This window comes from Xyrauchen texanus, chromosome 12 (assembly GCF_025860055.1).
Source record: "Xyrauchen texanus isolate HMW12.3.18 chromosome 12, RBS_HiC_50CHRs, whole genome shotgun sequence".
In the NCBI taxonomy this organism is placed as follows: Eukaryota; Metazoa; Chordata; class Actinopteri; order Cypriniformes; family Catostomidae; genus Xyrauchen; species Xyrauchen texanus.
This window is the reverse complement of record NC_068287.1, coordinates 40,824,725-40,843,943: the sequence shown is the minus strand read 5'-3', so window position 1 is coordinate 40,843,943 and position 19,219 is coordinate 40,824,725. Positions and strand designations below refer to the sequence as shown.

General features: G+C 38.7%; 1 protein-coding gene and 1 non-coding gene across 2 annotated transcripts; both read left to right on the top strand.

Moving 5' to 3' along the window:
- The first annotated feature begins 3,650 nt into the window (after positions 1-3,650).
- kri1 (KRI1 homolog) lies at positions 3,651-19,146 on the top strand. Its single transcript, XM_052139525.1, has 19 exons — positions 3,651-3,815; positions 7,928-8,004; positions 8,081-8,186; positions 8,291-8,393; positions 8,575-8,635; positions 8,815-8,864; positions 8,975-9,065; positions 10,592-10,669; positions 10,876-10,982; positions 11,759-11,891; positions 12,044-12,139; positions 12,381-12,551; positions 12,764-12,839; positions 12,929-13,047; positions 14,474-14,645; positions 16,813-16,943; positions 17,302-17,366; positions 17,899-17,994; positions 18,127-19,146. Exons 1-19 carry the CDS (start codon positions 3,740-3,742, stop codon positions 18,620-18,622), a joined length of 2,304 nt encoding a protein of 767 aa, XP_051995485.1. The 5' UTR covers positions 3,651-3,739; the 3' UTR covers positions 18,623-19,146.
- On the top strand, positions 17,032-17,131 carry LOC127653496 (Z30 small nucleolar RNA). Its single transcript, XR_007971815.1, has one exon. It is a non-coding gene; the product is annotated as a Z30 small nucleolar RNA (small nucleolar RNA).
- Positions 19,147-19,219: the final 73 nt, after the last annotated feature.

Here is a 19,219-nt window from a genome sequence, read left to right as displayed (position 1 = left end):
CTGTGGACTCCGGTAAAAGCAAAGGAGGGGGTGTTTGCATCTATGTAAACAGAACTTGGTGCACCGATGCTGTTATTATCAAATCCCACTGTTCTGCTGATATTGAGTACCTCTTTATCAAGTGCAGACCCTTTTACCTGCCCCGTGAATTTACATCTACCATAATCGCTGCAGTATATGTACCCCCGGATGCTAATGCTAAGCTAGCCATGAAGGAACTCTCTTCTGTTGTTAGTAAACTGCAAACAACGCATCCGAACGGAGCTTTTATCATTGCTGGCGACACTAATCACGCCAATTTGAGGACAGCACTCCCCAAATTTGATCAAATATTTGATCGTGGAAACACAGAACAACCCATAAAAGCTGAGCTCCCACCTGATGATCTGCAACTCACTTTTTCCTCCAGTGATGTGTGCTACACCCTGAGTAGAGTGAATGCACATAAAGCTGCTGACCCTGATGGCATCCCGGGCCGAGTGCTCAGGGCCTGTGCAGAACAGCTGGCTGACATCTTCACCAACATTTTTAACCTCTCCTTGGCCCAGGACATTGTCCCCACCTGCTTCAAAACAGCCACCATTGTACCAGTACCAAAACATGCTGCTGCAGTGGCCCTCAACGACTTCCGCACCGTTGCTCTTACTCCCATCATAGCAAAATGTTTTGAGAGGCTGGTCCTCTCCCACCTGAAATCACGTCTGCCCCCAACACTGGACCCATATCAGTTCGCCTACAAACCCAACAGCTCAACTGAGGATGCTATCGCCTCAGCTCTTCACACCGCCCTGACTCACTTGGACAAAAATACCACGTATGTCAGGATGCTATTCATTTATTTCAGTTCTGCCTTCAATACTGTGATCCTATCCAAGCTGATCTCCAAGCTCACTGATCTTGGCATCAGCCCCTCCCTCTGCAACTGGACCTTGGACTTTCTCACTAACAGACCACAGTCTGTTAGGATAAGCAACCACAAATCGTCCACCTTCACTTTGAACACTGGTGCACCACATGGCTGTGTGCTGAGTCCAATCCTCTACTCCCTCTTCACCCTCGACTGCATACCTGAGCATGGCTCCAATTCCATAATCAAGTTTGCAGATGACACCACGGTGGTAGGTCTGATCAGTGGCGAAGATGAGACGGCCTACAGGGAAGAGGTAGTGTGGTGTGCCAACAACAATCTCACACTCAACACCCAGAAGACCAAGGAACTGATTGTGGACTACCGGCGGACACTCCCATCTACATTGATGGGGAAGAATTGGAGCATGTGACGAGCTTCAATTCCTCGGTGTCCATATCTCTGAGGATCTTTCCTGGACCTACAACACCTCCACTCTGATCAAAAAGGCACAACAGCGCCTTTACTTCCTTAGGAAGCTAAGGAAAGCTCACCTGTCACCCCATATCCTGCTGAATTTTTACCGCTGCACTATCGAAAGTGTCTTAACAAACTGCATATTCTCCACATCCATAACAGATGGCGGCAGATCTGCAGCTGCAGTTCAAGTTTTTTATGTGTGATTTGATTTGATGGGAGATACGATACTCTCTCTAGCATTCATGTTGATAGATAAAACAAGGACAGGGAACTAGCAAACACAGACAGTGGGAAAATAGCGCAGTAAATGTAGTTTCAGCACTGAAAATATACTCAAGTAAAAGTTAAAGTATAACATTTTTTAACTACTTAAATTGCAATTCTTGGGAAAAAGTAGTTCATTACAGTAACATGAGTATTTGTAATTCATTACTTTACACCCCTGATGGGGAGATAAAACATATGTTTGTGCTGTTGATTTGTCTCTTGGCACAAGCTTCATCATATTTACTAGATGTTATTGGCAGACCCTTTCTGAAGCTACTTTCAAGAAGGTTCAAGAAATAATGTAATATGTAAAATACACATTTAGGCAGCATGTAAGCCGCTGATTAGGTACTTAAGTATAAATGCCCACAGTTGTTTCAGAAATATGAACCTGCATATTTCTGATAAAACATTGTGTCAAAGTCTTCAATATCGACAATAAATACTCATTAACTGACAGACATAATAAGGTTTACATAAATCTGCACACATGCAATGGCCCCCAAAATTGGAGACCCTAAAAACATCGGAATACCATTGCATTAGACAACTAAATATCAAACCATTTATGTGGCATCTGCAAACAAATAAAGCTAGATATTTTCTCAGAACAATTTTTTGTTTTTGCAATTGCTTTTAAACAACTGGTCCCATGGTCATTTTTATTGGGTGTATGAAGTCAATTTGCTTTAATTGACACAGACGAAATAGCAGAGTAACCACAGCTGTGCTTTTTCTTAAAATGTAGATATATCTTAATATATTTTATTAATATAGTTTAAAGGAATATTCTGGGTTCAATACAAATTAAGCCCTATCAACAGCATTTGTGGCTTATTGTAGAATACCACAAAAAAAAATTAGACTCGTCCCTCTTTTTATTAGAAAAAAAGAGCAAAATTCGAGGTTACAGTGAGGCACTTACAATGGAAGTGAATGGGGCCCATTTTTGGAGTGTTTAAAGACAGAAATTTGAAGCTTCTCATTAATAAAAGAACTTCCATTAATTCTTCTGTTAAAACTCGTGCATAATTTGAGCTGTAAAGTTGTTTAAATCATAGATTTGACTGTCATTTTAGAGTTTACAATTGGCTATAACTTTACACAGAAAAGGTAAGCGAGCAATTTTATCACAATAAAGCATTAACACATATTGTTTATATCTTGTGGCTATAGTTGTGAAATAGTGAGTATTTTAATATTTACGGATTGGCCCCATTCACTATCACTGTAACTGCCTCACTGAATCCAGATTTTTGCTTTTTTTTTTTTTTAAGAAAAGAAAGGATGAATCAAAATGATTTTTGTGGTAATAAACATTATGCCACAAATGCTGTCGATTGAGCTTAACATGTACTAAACCCAGAATATTCCTTTAGTAACTAGATTTTATTATAATATCTATATTTGTATGTTTTCCTCATTTAAATTCCAACAAACTCCTTTTTTAACTAAATGTTGCTTGAAAGTGTGCTTGTGCTATATTTCTTTAAGATTAATACCACATGGTTTGATATTTTGTTATGACTCATATATTTTTCAGTGTGCCTCAAATACACAAAGAAAAAATCTTTTGCCAATTTTTAAGATTAAAGCATTTTAATTACACAAAAATGTAATTGTGTAATTAAAAAAATAATACAACTATTTAATACAAAACATATCTAGTTTTTTATTATTATTTAGTTAAAGATTACTCAATTCAGTTTGATGGAATTTTGTTATTAAAATTAATTATGCGTAAAATCGTAAAATACTTTATAGGATAATTGAAGAAGTTCTTGTGATTAAGTACTGGTTTTACAGTTGTTAAGGATATACTGCCCTCTAGACGACGCGCTAGAATTTGACGCCATATTTACGCAATGAAACCACGTGTCCTGTTCAAGCAAACACGCACGTTTTCACCTAATTATTCAACAAACACTTATAAGGTATACATTTCAAAGTAGTGAAAAAATTATTGTTTTAATTTCTAAGGTGAAAAATCCATTAGGATCCGAGTAGATATTTGAACCCTGACGTAGAATGACGTAGGAGGGTCAGAGGTCACGTGCCCATGCCGTGTTGCAGACGAGCATGTACAGCACGAGAGTTTGAATTATTGTGATAATCTGATCGCGAATCAGAAGACAGTTTACAGTTATGTCGGACCTTAAGATCAACAAGAAGTTCGCGGAGAAATATGAGAAATATCGGCAGAAAGAAGAGCTGCAGAGACGTGAGTTGAGACACTTGTGCTAGAAATACAAACACATTCTGTTTAGCTCACACCTTAAGTATATTATTTTGTATGATGATCGAAGGACATCTACATATAAATCTCAAACACCTTTATGTAAACCATTGTTTGTTTTATGGATGCTCGGGTAACATTATTTTGTCATGAAGCTAAAGTTATAGTATTATACACTAATATGAAGTAATATGAATAAATAAAGGTCAACTTTATCCATATCTTCAAATCGAAAATGTGAATACAAGTAAGCTCTTTTCGGAAATAACTTAAAAAAAATGACAACGATTACCATAGTTACCACAATATTTTTACTTGTTCAATTCCTATTCAATTTATATGGAATCTACTTTAAAGTTAGAACAGTGTAAAAGCTTTCATAATCTTTCTGTAATTGTAATGTTTCATTTGTTTGATACTGGCGACTAATACAAGAGACTATTTTGCCCGAGACGGAGCGATTATATTGAAGTGAATGGGAGAAATTGGAAAACCCAATATGGCGGATTTAGAAAAGGAAGTCCCGCCTTACAGGTAAAAGAGCCAATCACCTTTTAGAAACTGACATCGCCTGTCAGTCAACTTGAGAACGTGCATGCGCATTAGCTGTACCAGTCTGAAAAATAGTTTTTAACGTGAACTTAGCTTAAAAAGTAAAATGTAATACCATTGTTGTCAGATTGACTGCTAATTTGAAATCAGTTGTTGACCGATATATCGCTGAGGCCGATAATTCAGCCAATATTCAAAATTCTTTAAAAATCGCATCTGCCGATACATTTTCCTGTTTGGCCGATTTATTTCTTGAGGGCTCTGAGAATCGCCTGATTGCATGTGAAGCAACTGAGACATGTGAACCGCCAGTCACGGTTCATTTTGTTGTTACGTGCCGTCGTGTTTCTACAATAATAAACCGGTGTGCAACAGAGTGTCATTTAAACGGTCCACATATCAGAGCCGCAACAGATGCATTTGATCTCATAATATAAAAGTGCTCGTCTGTTTCATTCTTTCTCTCTCCTCAACAGTTCCCTGTAACTTTTTAGTCTTGTCTAATGATAAAAAGGCAAATATCAATAAAACTAATATCATATACCTTCTACAAATATGCACATATCTCGTTTAAACAGATGTAATAAACCAACCTCACAAAACTTCAGCAGATTGAGCATCCTGTGAAATGCTCATAAATCTTCCTCTAAAGCACATATTCTAACAGTCTGTCCTCAACAGTTCCCTGTAACCTTTAACTGTCTTGTCTAGTGTTAAAGGGTAACTAAACCCTAAACCAACTTTTTTTAGTTAATGATCTGTAAGCATGGGGCTTTATTAGTACTGGTCATTGATTCAAGTAATTTTTTTGACATTTGTGTATAAAGTGTTAATTCTACAATATATGGTGTAAAAACGTCTGAGTGCTGCCCTCTTCAGGTTGAACGGTGGCTACTGCAGTTGAATTTTCCTATTGGCTGTTGCGGTACTTCGTGACGTAAGCGGTGACAGCTGACGTAAGCAGGTTCCAGCTCACCACGCCAGATTCATGTACATGTCGTCTTGCGACCGTGTGAGGAATAATAATAGCATAGAGTCTGACAGCAGCTGTCAATTAATCCGTCACTACGAGTCTCAGGTGCCCCCGGCTCAGCCCCGCGACTCGGTTCGTTCCCTCTATCCCGCCGGGGTCTGCCCACTTTTCCTGCATTTTCAAATATTTCTAGTGGGTGGAGTCAGACTCGGAGCAGGTGTTTAGTTACCCTTTAAAAAGGCAAATATCAATCAAACTTCTATTATATACTGTCTGCAAATATGCAGATATCTTGTTTAAAAATATGTAATTCATGAAAATCCAGTGTTTTCTTCCTGTCGAGTGCTCTTCTAATATATTCCTCTGAAGCGCGCTTCCCATCAGCCAGAATTAAAAACTTCAGGATCAAAAGTTCCTCTGATTCACAAATCATGACGGTCACTCCGTGACAATCCAAGCAAGTGAGCAATGCTGTTTAAACTGTCTGGAGATTGCTGCTCACACTGGATCCGCACAAGCGTGCGAGTGCAACTTCAAAGTAAAAGCGCTTCACGTGTGCTTTAAGTAAATGTTTTATTCACTATGGACTGTGAGTATAATTTGTTTGATTTGGTGTTTTTTGAGAAAATGCGATTCCTAATGTGGACATCCATGTTTGCTGGCTAGTGTGTGTACTGTTATTTCCTTCTTCCTAATATATTAACAATTTCTTAGTGGGAAAATAAATTACTAAAATTTGATGACTAAACAGAAATCAGAAGAAACTGCCATTTAAAATACAATATTATTTTATAGATTCTTTTTACAAAGTTAAAGTTTTGTGTGGATTTGAGAAAAGTGCTAAATAATAGTTTGATTTTTTTTAGCAATTCTATGTTTATGTTATTTACTATGTTAAATTGTATGCCGTACTGCACTCTGGATTTCGGCATTATCATCAGCCATTAAAAAACCCATATTGGTTGATCACTATTTGAAATCTTGTTCTTTGATCATAATCTTGATCAACCATTTGGAGATTTATTTGGATTTTTATGCTGCTTGCATTCATAGAAAATAGCTGCCAGGGGTTCCAAAGATGGCCACAGTGTGGACTGACTTGCCTTGAAAGGGACTTTGTTAATATTAAGTTTTAACAGTGTTAAACTCTTAGAATTTGGCTTTTTACAAGACTAAGTCAGTGTCTGATAGCTTTGTGACCACCTAGTAGCTAGTATACTTTAAAATGCTCTCCTGTCACTGACTAGCACTGATGTGAATTAAAGGCTATTGGCTACTTACACCAATGAGTCAAAACATTATGACCACTCACAGGTGAAGTGAATGACATTGATCATCTAACAAGGCAACATGTCAAGGTCTGGGTAGATTAGATGTCTACACAATGGATGTAGTCAATGTGAGAAATGGGCAAGAGTAAAGACCTGAGTGACTTGACAAGCGCCAAATTGTTATGGCTAGACGACTGGGTCAGAGCATCTCTGAAACGGCAAGGCTTGTGGGGTGCTCCTGGTCAATAGTGGCGAGTACATAATGACAGCAGTCCGAGGAGGGACAAACCACAAACCGGCGACAGGGTGTTCAAGGCATCCAAGTCTCATCAATGCACGAGGGCAACGAAGGCTATCCCATCCTGTCTGAACTGACAGAAGGTCTACTGTGGCACAAGTCACAGAAAATGTTAATGATGGTTATGGAGGAATGTGTCACAACGCAAAGTGTATCGCACCCTGCTGCGTATGGGGTTGCGTTGCCACTGACCGGTCAGAGTACCCATGATGACCCCTGTCCACCATCGAATGTGCCTACCATGGGCATGCATGTGTCAGAACTGGACCTTGGAGCAGTGGAAGTAGGTCCGCCTGGTCCGACGAGTCCTGTTTTCTTTTACATCATGTGGACGGCCGTGTACGTGTGCCGTTTACCTGGGGAAGTAATGGCACCAGGATGCACTGTGGGAAGACCGCAAGCCAGTGGATAGTGTGTCATGCTCTTGGCAATGTTCTGCTGGGAAACCCTGGGTCCGGCCATTCATGTGGACGTCAATTTGCACGTGCCACCTACCTAAACAGGTACACCCCTTTATGGCAATGGTATACCTTGATGGCAGTGACCTCTTTCAGCAGAATAATGCACCCTTCCACACTGCAAACATTTTTCTGGAATAGTTTGAGGAACATGATGAAGAGTTCAAGGTGTTGCCCTGACCCCAGATCTAATCCGATTAAGCATCTTTGAGATGAGCTGGACCAACAAGACCGATCCACGGCGGCTCCACCATGCAACTTACAGGACCTGAAGGATCTGCTGCTAATGTCTTGGTGCCAGATACAACAGAACATCTTCAGGAGTCTTGTAGAGTCCGTGCCTCGGCAGGTCAGTTCTGTCTTGGTGGCACAAGGAGGACCAACAGCATATTAGGCTGGTGGTCATAATGTTTTGGCTCATCACTGTATAAAAAAGGGGTGTGCCCAATGATATTACAACTTCCTGTTTCAGTAGGAAATGCATCAGCACAGGAAAGAAACTTAATGGGGACTATAAATCAGAGAGTTTATGTTGTATGTTCTAGTGAAGGACCGCTATGGAAACCAGGATGAGGAGAATACCTCGGGCTCGTCTGACTCAGACTCTGACGAGAGTGAAGTGGTAAGATATTATACCTTCGCATTCTTTTGTCCTCAGTTCCTCACATCTAATAAAAGTCTGATAAATTAATATTTAGGAGCTGGACCCAAAGCTTGACCGGGATTTCTTCAGAACGCTCTCACTACTGAAGAAGAAAGATCCAAAGATCTATCAGAAGGATGCCAAGTTCTACACAGAGGACTGTATGTAAAGATGTCTCCTTGTATGATTAATACTGTATTGATTAATCACATTATGAGACCAGACTGTTTTAGACGTGAGCTGTGAATTGCTCTTTATTCAACAGCATCAGAATCTGGCAGTGATGAGCAGCCATCCACTTCAAAAAAGTCTGAGAAACCCATGTTTCTAAAGGACTATGAGCGGAAAGTCATCCTGGAGAGAGGGGGGTAAGAAACCATGTGTGCTTAGGCCAAATTGATGCTCTTGTCTTTCTATAGTTACATGCTGAAACCAATATTTATGTGAATTATTCACATTTAGACTACTGATGCCCTCTTAGTTTGGTCTAAAGCTGACTGCGTGGGTAGATATTACATGATATAATAAATATAATATTGTATATTTCAGAAAATATGATGATGATGAGGATGACAGTGCTGATGAAGAACTTTCCAAACAGATGCAAGAGGTATCGACACTCGTGATCTTTGATGAGAATTGGTTTGATGAGAAATCTGCTGTCTTTTGAATTCTGAAAATCTGTAAATTGATATTGAAGGCCAGGAAAATGTTATTCTATTGGATGACACATTTCTACAGCTGCACAGTCATATAACACTATATATCATGACTGTGTTTGTGTTACAGAGAGCTGGGTCTCCGACCTACATCCAGGAACAGAAGGAGCTGAAGGAAAGGTAGGAAGTCAAGTGGCTTCATTGAGGTTGTCGCTGTATAACATTTTTAAAGTTATTTTTAGAGCACTAAAATGTGTTTTACTTAAGCTTTGCCTTTTTCCATCTGATAGTTTCCGCAAGTTTATTCAAGATAGTGACGAAGAAGATAGTGATCAAGACGAGAAGCTGCTGACACGGAGAATGAAATCACAAGAGGAGAAGGTGCTTCATCCTTTTAATTGATATAATACCAAACGTTGAAGTCTCTCTTCAGGGTGTTAGAGATGTACTATCAATTGAACGCGTTTCATGATTGTACATGATTGATCAAATGTTGTAGCAGTTTCGTTGGATGTTAAAGGAGGCCCATGGGTGCACAATATAACAAAATTAGCAAAGCAAATAAAAGCTGAAAACAGAATTGAAATAAGACGAAATTAAACCCCACCACAATGAGCCTCAACACACACACACACACAAAAAAGCCACAGCACAACAATATTAAGCCACAATGCAATGAAAATAAGTTACAAAACAATGATCTTAAACCATAACACAACTAAATGAAGCTACAACATAAAAACAATTAAGCCATAACACAACAAAATAGCCACAACACAATTGAAATAAGTCACAACAAAACAATATTGTGCCACAAAGCAACAATTTTAAGTCATAACACGACGGAAAAGGCACAACGCAACAGAAATGATCCACAACACCATTAAATTAAGCCACAACGCAACAATAAGTCACAACACAATAGAAATAAGCCACAACGGAAAGGCCACAACACAATGAAATGAAACCACAACACGACAAAATTAAGCCACAATGGAAAGGCCACAGCACAATGAATTTAAGACACAACACAACAAAATAAAGTCACAATGGAATGGCCTTTGCACAAGGGAAATAAGCCACAACACAGTGGGCCTCATTCGTGAAACTTGTGAGTAAATTGGGGAGTAATTTATGTGTAAAATAGAGCTTCACAAAACGTTATTACGCGTTCATGAATGCTTTGTACCCTCCAGATTTGTTAGTAAAACTGTGTATATTAGTGAATTCCAAACATTCGAAAATAGAGCATGTGTGCACGTTCGTTCACAATTATCATAATCCACGGCCATGAAAAGACCATATAAGGAAGGCTTCAGGCTCGCTAGTAAATGAAAATAGGAAGCTTTCAACATGTATGCGAACAGTAATTAAAATGTTATTATGTGCATTAATATCATATAATGTTGATTTAGCAAACACTCACATACTCTTTCTAAATAAGTATGTGAGGAACTTTCGGTCATTGCTTGCGCTGTCATCAGAAGTTGTTTTGTGAATGAAACCGTCCAAGAGGTCAATAAAATGGTTTGACATGAAGCTTAATTGTAAAGACGTTTCAGTTCATGGAGGCAGGACCACGACCATTAACATTCTCTGATTTAGTTGAGTGCATCGGCAGTATCATTGGAGAAACTAAGGCTACAACAGAAATTCTGTTCTAGTTTCTCCCATTCATTGTAATAGAAATTAAGCCTTTTCTGATTATTTTGTTGTGTTGCAGCTTTATTTCATTGTGTTGTGGCTTAATATTTTTTTCGGATTTGATATGCTTTGTCAATTTTGTTGTGTTGTGCACCCATGGGCCACTGTAATTATGTTTGATTGTTTAGAATAAATCTGGTTATTCTTATTACTGGCTACAATCTTAAACTGTCTCTTTGTCTGTGTTTTCCTGTGCATATAAGGATAAAGAGGAAGCTGACTATGTGGAGTGGTTGAAGGGTCAAGCAGAGCTTGAAGGGAAGGAGGACGTTCAGGACATGGTCAGTGTTTGACTGGATTAAAGCTAAAGTAGTTTTAAATGTACTGATATATATATATATATATATATATATATATATATATATATATATATATATAGTTAAAATGATATGGGCTATGGATTGATTTGATTAGCTGTTGGGAGTTGAGATTAAAAATGCTCTTTTCTGATTGGCGGCTGCCCTGTGTGTCATGGATATAAATCCAGAAATACCTGCGTGATTTCTGGAACAACCCTCAGCTGGATGAGAAGGAGTCTTTCCTGCGAGATTACATGCTCAACAAGCGCTACCTGGAGGAGAATGAAGACGAGAGGTGGGTTTAGACTTGAGATTAAGCGAGTAGTTTTCTTCTGATCACATTATCCTTACATGGCAGACCGCATGAGGGCACCCTCTCCATGTAAAATAAAACAGATTTTATAGTTACTGATATGACTTTAGTCTTCAGCTCATGTGAATGATCATGATTTTAGACATACACCAATCAGCCACACCATTAAAACCACCTGCCTAATATTGTGGAGGTCCACCACGTGCCGCCAAATCAGCACCAACCCGCATCTCAGAATAGCATTCGGAGTCTATTCTTCTGACCACAATTGTACAGAGCGGTTATCTGAGTTACTGTATCATGTTTCAAATGTACTTTTCACTTCTTTAGGGGGGAAATGTTTTAATGAGAAATGACTGAGTGCATCTTTAAAATGCTAATCAGGTTTGAGTTTTTCATGACCGTTTTCCACCCTCCCTGTGACCCTTAGAATTAAATGGCCGGATAGTAAAGCCTGTATTGTGACCGAATCAACAAACAATAAACATTTCCGAATATTTGCATCTTTCAAAGGGATCAGCTGCAAAAAAAGACTCATTCAAAAATCCTTTTGAATTCAAACAGAGTCGTTTTTGCAGCTTAGTTTCTGTAAATGGTGTTTTTGGGCTGAGGAGGACGTTTTTAGCTCTCAAAGTTACAGTTATATTTTCGGAGTACATCCATCACCATTATCTTTGATTCTTCTTGATATGATCGCTTTAAGTGACTGAATTTGTAACCCTATTGTAATTGACACTGTATCTGTGAATGGCTTTTAGGATCCCCACCTATAATGAGCTGTTGCAGGAAGATGTTGATGACTCTGAGGACGAGGGAGAGTCTTTTCTGCAGAAACAGGAGGACTTTGAGAGGCATTATAACTTCCGCTTTGAGGAGCCTGATGCTGTAAAGGTAAGAGGGAGAGGCTGTGAGCAAGTGTGAAAGAGAATACCAGCATTAGTTTGATTCATCATAACAATTGTGTGGGGTTTATTATCTATACATGTGAATGCTAAGAAGGGCAATCCTCTAAAATGTCATTACTTCTCACCTCCACTGCACAGATCAAAACGTATCCCCGAAACATTGCCACATCTGTCCGAAGCAAAGACGAGACAAGAAAGAGAAAGAGACAGGAGGTGAAAGAGCGGAAGAAAAAGGTAAAAAAAACAAGTAGCCATTTTTAAAAGACTTTTACAATTGTTTTTGTTGTTTGTTTGCTTTTTTCCCCTTCCATTTGGTTGTTGCAATACTGTATTTACAACATGATGTTCTGGAGACTTCAACGACAACATACACGGACAGCGGTTTGGTTTTTAGCAACAGTTGTATGTCAAAAGTGTTAAATGGAGAGTTTTTGTGATGTACCTGAACTCTTGCATCTCTTGTGACGTCCTGTAGGAGAAGGAACAGAAGCAGCAGCAGCTGAAGGAACTGAAGAACCTGAAGCGTGCAGAGATCATGGACAAACTGAAGAAGCTGCAGGAGCTGACAGGAAATGAACAGCTGGCCTTCAATGAGGTCGATCTGGAGGATGACTTTGACCCCCAGCAACATGATCAGCTCATGCAGGTGGGGTGGAAATTAAATGTATCCATGTAAAACTGTAGGCCTAAAAGCAGTGAGGCCTAACTATCAGCAATCTCCGAGCCCAACTTTATATGGATGGTGATTAGTTAAAAGATCTCACATCTTGTAAGGAAATAATAGCTATTTGATATTTACATTTAGTTCCATATTTTTGTGTGGTTCTGAATCTGTATTTGTTGCTCTTGTGAGGGTAGAAGTTCTTTGGAGATGAATACTACGGAGAGGACGAGGAGGAGAAACCACAGTTTAATGATGACGAGGAATTGGGAGGTAATGTACAAATCATGTACAATGTGTGCTTTCAAAAATGCTTCATATTGTTCATGTGATGTGAGTGTGTTTTGTGTCTGTTTTGTTAGAACATTGGAACTGGGACACATGGACGGGAGAGGCAGAGGATGAGGAAGAGTACGGGGGAGAGGAAAATTTTGATGCAGAGGGAAACGATCAACCCAACTGTGAAGATCCTGACTTTATAGTAAGACCATTTTGAATATTTACATTTTATATCCTTATGTATTTAAATAGTACATAGTCCCTTATAGGACAGGGTATGTCCTCTAAGCAGTAGCACTATGGTATTTGTGTTTAAACCTTAGTAACCCCAAAAGTATGATTTGTAATACTATAGTTTTCGTTTTCCAGTATTACAACTTGGGTTTCATTAATGGGGCTTTTCCACTGCACTGTACAACTTGACTCAACTCGACTCTGCTTGCTTTTTTGGGGGTTTTCCACAGTGGATAGTACCTGCTACTTTTTTTAGTACCACCTCGGTCGAGGTTCCAGCCGAGCCGAGCCGATACTAAATGTGACGTCAAAATCCTGCAGATTACTGATTGGTCAGAGAGAACCGTCACTACCAGCGTCACTGGATTTCCGAAACGCGACATCAACCCGCTAGTTTTAAAGTTAGCAACAGCGATAACAGTATCATTTGTTCACGCGACTTTCAAATTGTGAAAAAAGAAATGGCTGTGCACAAAACCACGCCATGGTCAATAAACGAGGTGCAGATGTTCCACTCGTTAGTGATGAGCGAAAGAAAAAGTCTCAGGAAGTGTCTCAGCTGTTGGACGCACACGGCTACCACCGGACCTACCAACAGTGTAGGGAAAAGTTAAAAAACTTTAAAGTGGCTACAGAACCATCAAGGAAATTTGGAAGTGGTTTGACCAAAAGGACGCTATCTAAACCGGCGAGCAATGGGAGGGAGAGCGCCCTGGACTGGTGTTGATCCACGATGGAGGATGTTACGTTTTGTTACGTTAACTCTATACTCTGCTTGAAAGCTTCACTTTATTTAGTAGTGCAGCTACTGAAAGCTTGCTTCTAATACAACCAGGACAATTTAACTGTTACACTTGTGTGAAATTCATCATGCAACAACTGCTTTATGCAGCACAATGAGCTAGTAGCTAACAGCTAGCGGTCGTGTTATTGTTTTGGTCAGTTTGTGTCATTGTTTAAGATGATGTCATGGCAGTAGAGGCAGCGCAACTATGACGACCAGCCTATAATCACACCCACGCTGATGAGCCACTAAACTGCAGTGGAAAAGCAAGCTCAGAAACATAAAGCGAGTAGAGTTGAGGCGAGTCGAACCGTAACATGCAGTGGAAAACTGCTATAAGAATATGATGGTTTAAATATGGCTACTGTTAAAACCATGGTCAATTTTGTAATTATTATAGTTTTATTACAAATACCATAGTTCAGCTATGGTTACTGTGGTAAAGCCATGATTTATTAATTGCGAGGGAACCCAAAACAAAAAATGTTCCCTATCCTCTAAGGGGCATTGTGAAATAAATGTGGATACCTGGAGTTTTTCCACATACCACAGTCATCTATTGATTGTGTATGATAGAAGATCTTAGTCTAACCTGAAATCTCTTTGGTAGATGGATGCTGACTATGACCCTAGTCAACAACCAGTTTCTAAAAAAAAGAGAAAGAAGGAGAGAGTGGAAAGGAAGAAGAAAACCAAAGATGATGCCCCTCTAATGGGAAAGAAAAGGAGGAAGTCTCACTTTGCGGAGATCGTCACCCAAAAAAAGCCGGTCTTTGATCCAAGTGAGTGTCTGATGTTGAATGTGTTTTTCTATCAAGTTAGTATTCATATAAAGGTTTCTGTAAACCTTAAAGGTGCGCTCAGTAATATTTGTGTTTATCTTGTGTGACACCTTGCATTGTAAATGCAACATCATGTAAAAGTAGAAGTTCTCAGCTACCGGTAGCTGGATTTCCATCCACTTATTTTTATGCAGATTTTGGGATATTGTATAAAATGGTTGGAGGGAAACACTTAAAATAATGAAATCTCCAAAATGCACATAAAAAACGTATACGCTCGCTTGAGGTGGATAGATATTTTATTCGATGAGAAGAATTTATTATGCTATTGAATTTATTAGGAATAAAAGATGTGCACAGTGACTAAAATGTCTCTGGAAGGGGCGATATTGTTCTTTTGAATACGTGATGGAAATTCTGCTTTATTCGCACATTGTTTTTGAAATTGATTGTGTTTTTTGTTGTTGCATAAATTAAATTCACTAATTTATTCTGCTAGTGAAAGTATCAATTTTGGGTTTTTAAAATAACGTGTGTAATTCGACTGGTCGTATGATCTCAGCATGGCGGCACTCATAAATGTGTGACCAGCACCAGTTTAGCTTTTGGCAAAAGATATCACCTTTACGACCAAATTATACTTGGCTTTTGACGTGATTGATAAGCATCTGCGTACAGTCGAACGCTAGCCTAGCATTTGACTGTGCGCATACACAGGTGGTTGATGCAAGTTTTGACGCATAAAGATGTCTTTATATTCCTTCAGACTCAAGTTATACATATGTGGGTATATGCTGACCTCCACACTCTACTGATGACGATCAGCGCCATGTATGCAGACGCTTAGCGTTTTTGTCTAATCAAAGTATACTTTGAGCTTTAGGGCCAAACATACTCTACACAACAACATGAACGCAAATGCATCTTGCAGCACAAGCTTGAGCTCACATGTCATTGCATTCTGAAATGTGTCAGATCACAATTCATAACTCAACACAAGTATGTGTTTTATTCTTAATGTTGCCACAAGAGGCGTTACAGTGAGATTAGTGTGAACTGTCCACTTCTACGGTAAATTTCAAGTTATCTACTGTCATGGCGAATCAACAGTTTGAACTGAATCTTGCTGAATACATCAATAAATGTATAGCAATATACCAGAATAATAACACATTCGGTTTAATGGCGTAGACGTTTGAAGGTAACTCTGTCGCCCCCTTGAGTATTGAGGTTTGTTGGGATTTATCAGTGTTCCAGCGTCTTACCAGATTACAGGGTTTACTGGTATTACCTCGTCATGATAACAATGTTGTAATATTGGATATAACTTTACACAGGAAGTGGGAAGAGCTTTCATGACACTAAAATCATATTAACACTAGAGGTAGACCGATATATCGGTTTTACAGATTAATCGTTACCGATAGTTGCTTTTTGGAGCTATTGGTTATCGGCAAAAATGTATTTCCGTAAATTGCTGATAGTTTTTCATCGTAGCATATTTTCAAAATAAGAGTCCCGGTGTGTTTCAGGCATGTTTATACTTAAAAGTCCTGCGTTATGCACCAAATCGTCATTTCTTTTTTCTCGACCTCTAATTAACATGTATAATGTTTACATCTTGTGCTTCCCATTCACTTCCATTCACATCAGATTTTCAGGTTATACAATATTTTATTAATTTTAAATAATAAAACAGAATTGTATAGAACATCTGTATCTTTACAAAATTCAACCCTCTTTAAAATAAAACACGTAAGTTTGTTTAAAGTGTTCTGATCTGTTCTAACCTAACAATTAGTGGATGACCGATATCTGTTGAGCAGGATGGCCGATGTTAATGCCGATAAGCTTAAAACAAATTAAAAAAAGCAAGTCAGATGTACACAATTTCTAAAGAGGAAAAAAAAAAACACTTATGCAATATTTACTCAAATTTGCATAATCTTGATAAAAGAAATACAAAATTGAAAACAAAGTTTTGACTATCCATTGACAAATCTGTTGATAGATTTCGGAACTGACACAAGGGAATGTCACCAAGTTAATCGGCCAAGCAAACGTGTATGCCGATAATCACAAAATGCCCAAATATTGGCCGATTACTCAGCCTGGCCGATATATTGGCCTATGCCTACTAACAATTATTATTACAATTTTTTATCAGAGGAGAAGACGTTTGAGCAGTATTTTGATGAGTACTATAAACTGGATTACGAGGACATCATTGATGACTTGCCCTGCAGGTTCCGTTACAGAGAGGTGGTACCAAATGACTTCGGCCTGACCTCCGATGAGGTAAAGATCTACGAGCGACATTCATACCTGGATGAATTGCTTTATAATATGATGAGTTATGTGAATGTACAGAATAGATCTGTGGATGCTGTTGTGATGAGCTGTGATTGTGTCTGACCTGGTATTGATGTTCCTCTGGGAATAACTCTGACCAGGACCTGAGGGACAGTAATCTTCTCTCTGAGCAGATCTGAATTGATATGAAGCACCTCCCGTGTAGATTAGTATTTGATGCTGGACTTTTATATGAATCCTATATTCATAAATCATAAATATTTCTATTAGTTTATTTTTACATCATCAGAAATCTTCTAGATAATATTTGCTTTTTAATTCTTACCTGAATTTATTTCCCTAGATCCTGAAAGCTGATGAAAAGGAGCTAAACCGCTGGTGCTCGCTGAGGAAGACATGCATGTACAGGTCTGTAAAGTACTCTATGGCAGAGGTGAATTAATGGAAGTTCACACAAAAATTAAAATTGTCATTATTTACACACCCTAATGTCGTTCCAAAAATGTATGACTGGCTTATGAAATCGGGGAGTGGTGGTGGCGTAGTGGGTTAAAGCACATAACTGGTAATCAGAAGGTTGCTGGTTTGATCCCCACAGCCACCACCATTGTGTCCTTGAGCAAGGCACTTAACTCCAGGTTGCTCCGGGGGGGATTGTCCCTGTAATAAGTGCACTGTAAGTCGCTTTGGATAAAAGCGTCTGCCTAATGCATAAATGTAAATGTAAAAAAGAAATGTTGAAGATTGTACTGGCTGCTTTTTTCCATACACCAAATGTAAATGGGGATCCTGGTTGTCTAGCTCCAAAGTGACAAAAAAGGATTTGGTCTCTAAAGACCCGAGTGTGTAATGATGTTTGGCGAAACCGTGCATTTAATGGTTAATGAGCCTGGAATTAAAGTTTATATTGATACGTTTTGTTTTGTTTTTCCTTGCGTAGGTCAGAGAGGGATGAACTCTGTGAGGTGAAGAACTTCAAGATCAAAGCTCGAAACGTCAAGAAGAAACTTCAAGTGTTCCCATCTCTGTATAATGAGTGAGTTTAAACATCTAAATGTGACAAAAATGAGACTGCGCATTGCCATTTTAAAGTTTTCACTTGAGAACAATGTCCCTTTCATCATATAAGTACTTGTGCTCTAGTGTATTTATCCTATTTATGTCACAGGAACGAAAGTCGAGAGGAGCCGACGGATGCCAAGGGAAATGTGGGTAAAAAGAAGGGGGATCATCTTAAGATGTCTGAGACCATGAAAGAGAAAGAAGATCTCACAGAGGAGACATCCGAAAGCACTCCAACAGACAGCATGGAGAAGAAAGAGGTCCAGGATCTGAGAGAAGCCACTACGATGGATGAAGGAGAGGATGATGAGGAGTTCCTGGTTCCTAAGAAGAAGATTAAAGTGGAAAAGACTCCAGAAACCCCCAAAGAGGAGGTGCTTAATACTGGAAAACCTAAATTGCTTAAGAAGAAAAACAGACGCCTAGGTGGACGCCTAATTTCCAGGTCCCTGAAGGTGAAGATGGGTGGCCGAGAGTTCAGTGGACAGAGACTCAAAGCCTATGGGCTTAATCCAAAGAGACTCCACTTTAGAGAGCTATACAGACAGAAACGAAAAGAACGAGAAAAAAGGGAAAAGCAGGGGAAAAAGGGTAAACAATGATGTTGAATTAAACGCCATTTTCTGCCATCCTCACAATAAAGTGTTCACGAGGGACCAGTGAACATGGAGGACTCATTTGTGATAAGCCCTTCATGACATAATATATTTACAATTTTAACAGATTTGTTTTGAGAACATTTTTGTAACTTTGCCTAATGTTTTATCTATATACTTTAGGAGAAAAAAAAGAGAGTTGCTGTCGTTGAAATAAATAAAAAAAGTTTTTTATTTCTTCCTCGTCATTTGTTTTGAAAACTGTCCTCTTGATCAGGGTTCTTAATCTTTTCAAAGCCATTTTCTGTGTGAGATAAATAAGTATAAAGACAATGTTATTTGCTAAATTAAATAATTGGCTTTTATATTGTCATTGTACTAAAGCCAAAGCAAATTCTTCTAATATTATCTGGTAACTCCCTAGAAAGATGCAACATAAAAACAAACTATTCTTTATAGTATGAAAGGATGGAGAGGTGAACACTTAGAAATAAATAATATTGTTATACAGCTTCACATAAGAAACTTTATGCGAACAAATATCTAAATAAACACTATTAATCTTTGTCAATCTGTCATTTTTTTATTCTGAAATAAATGTTT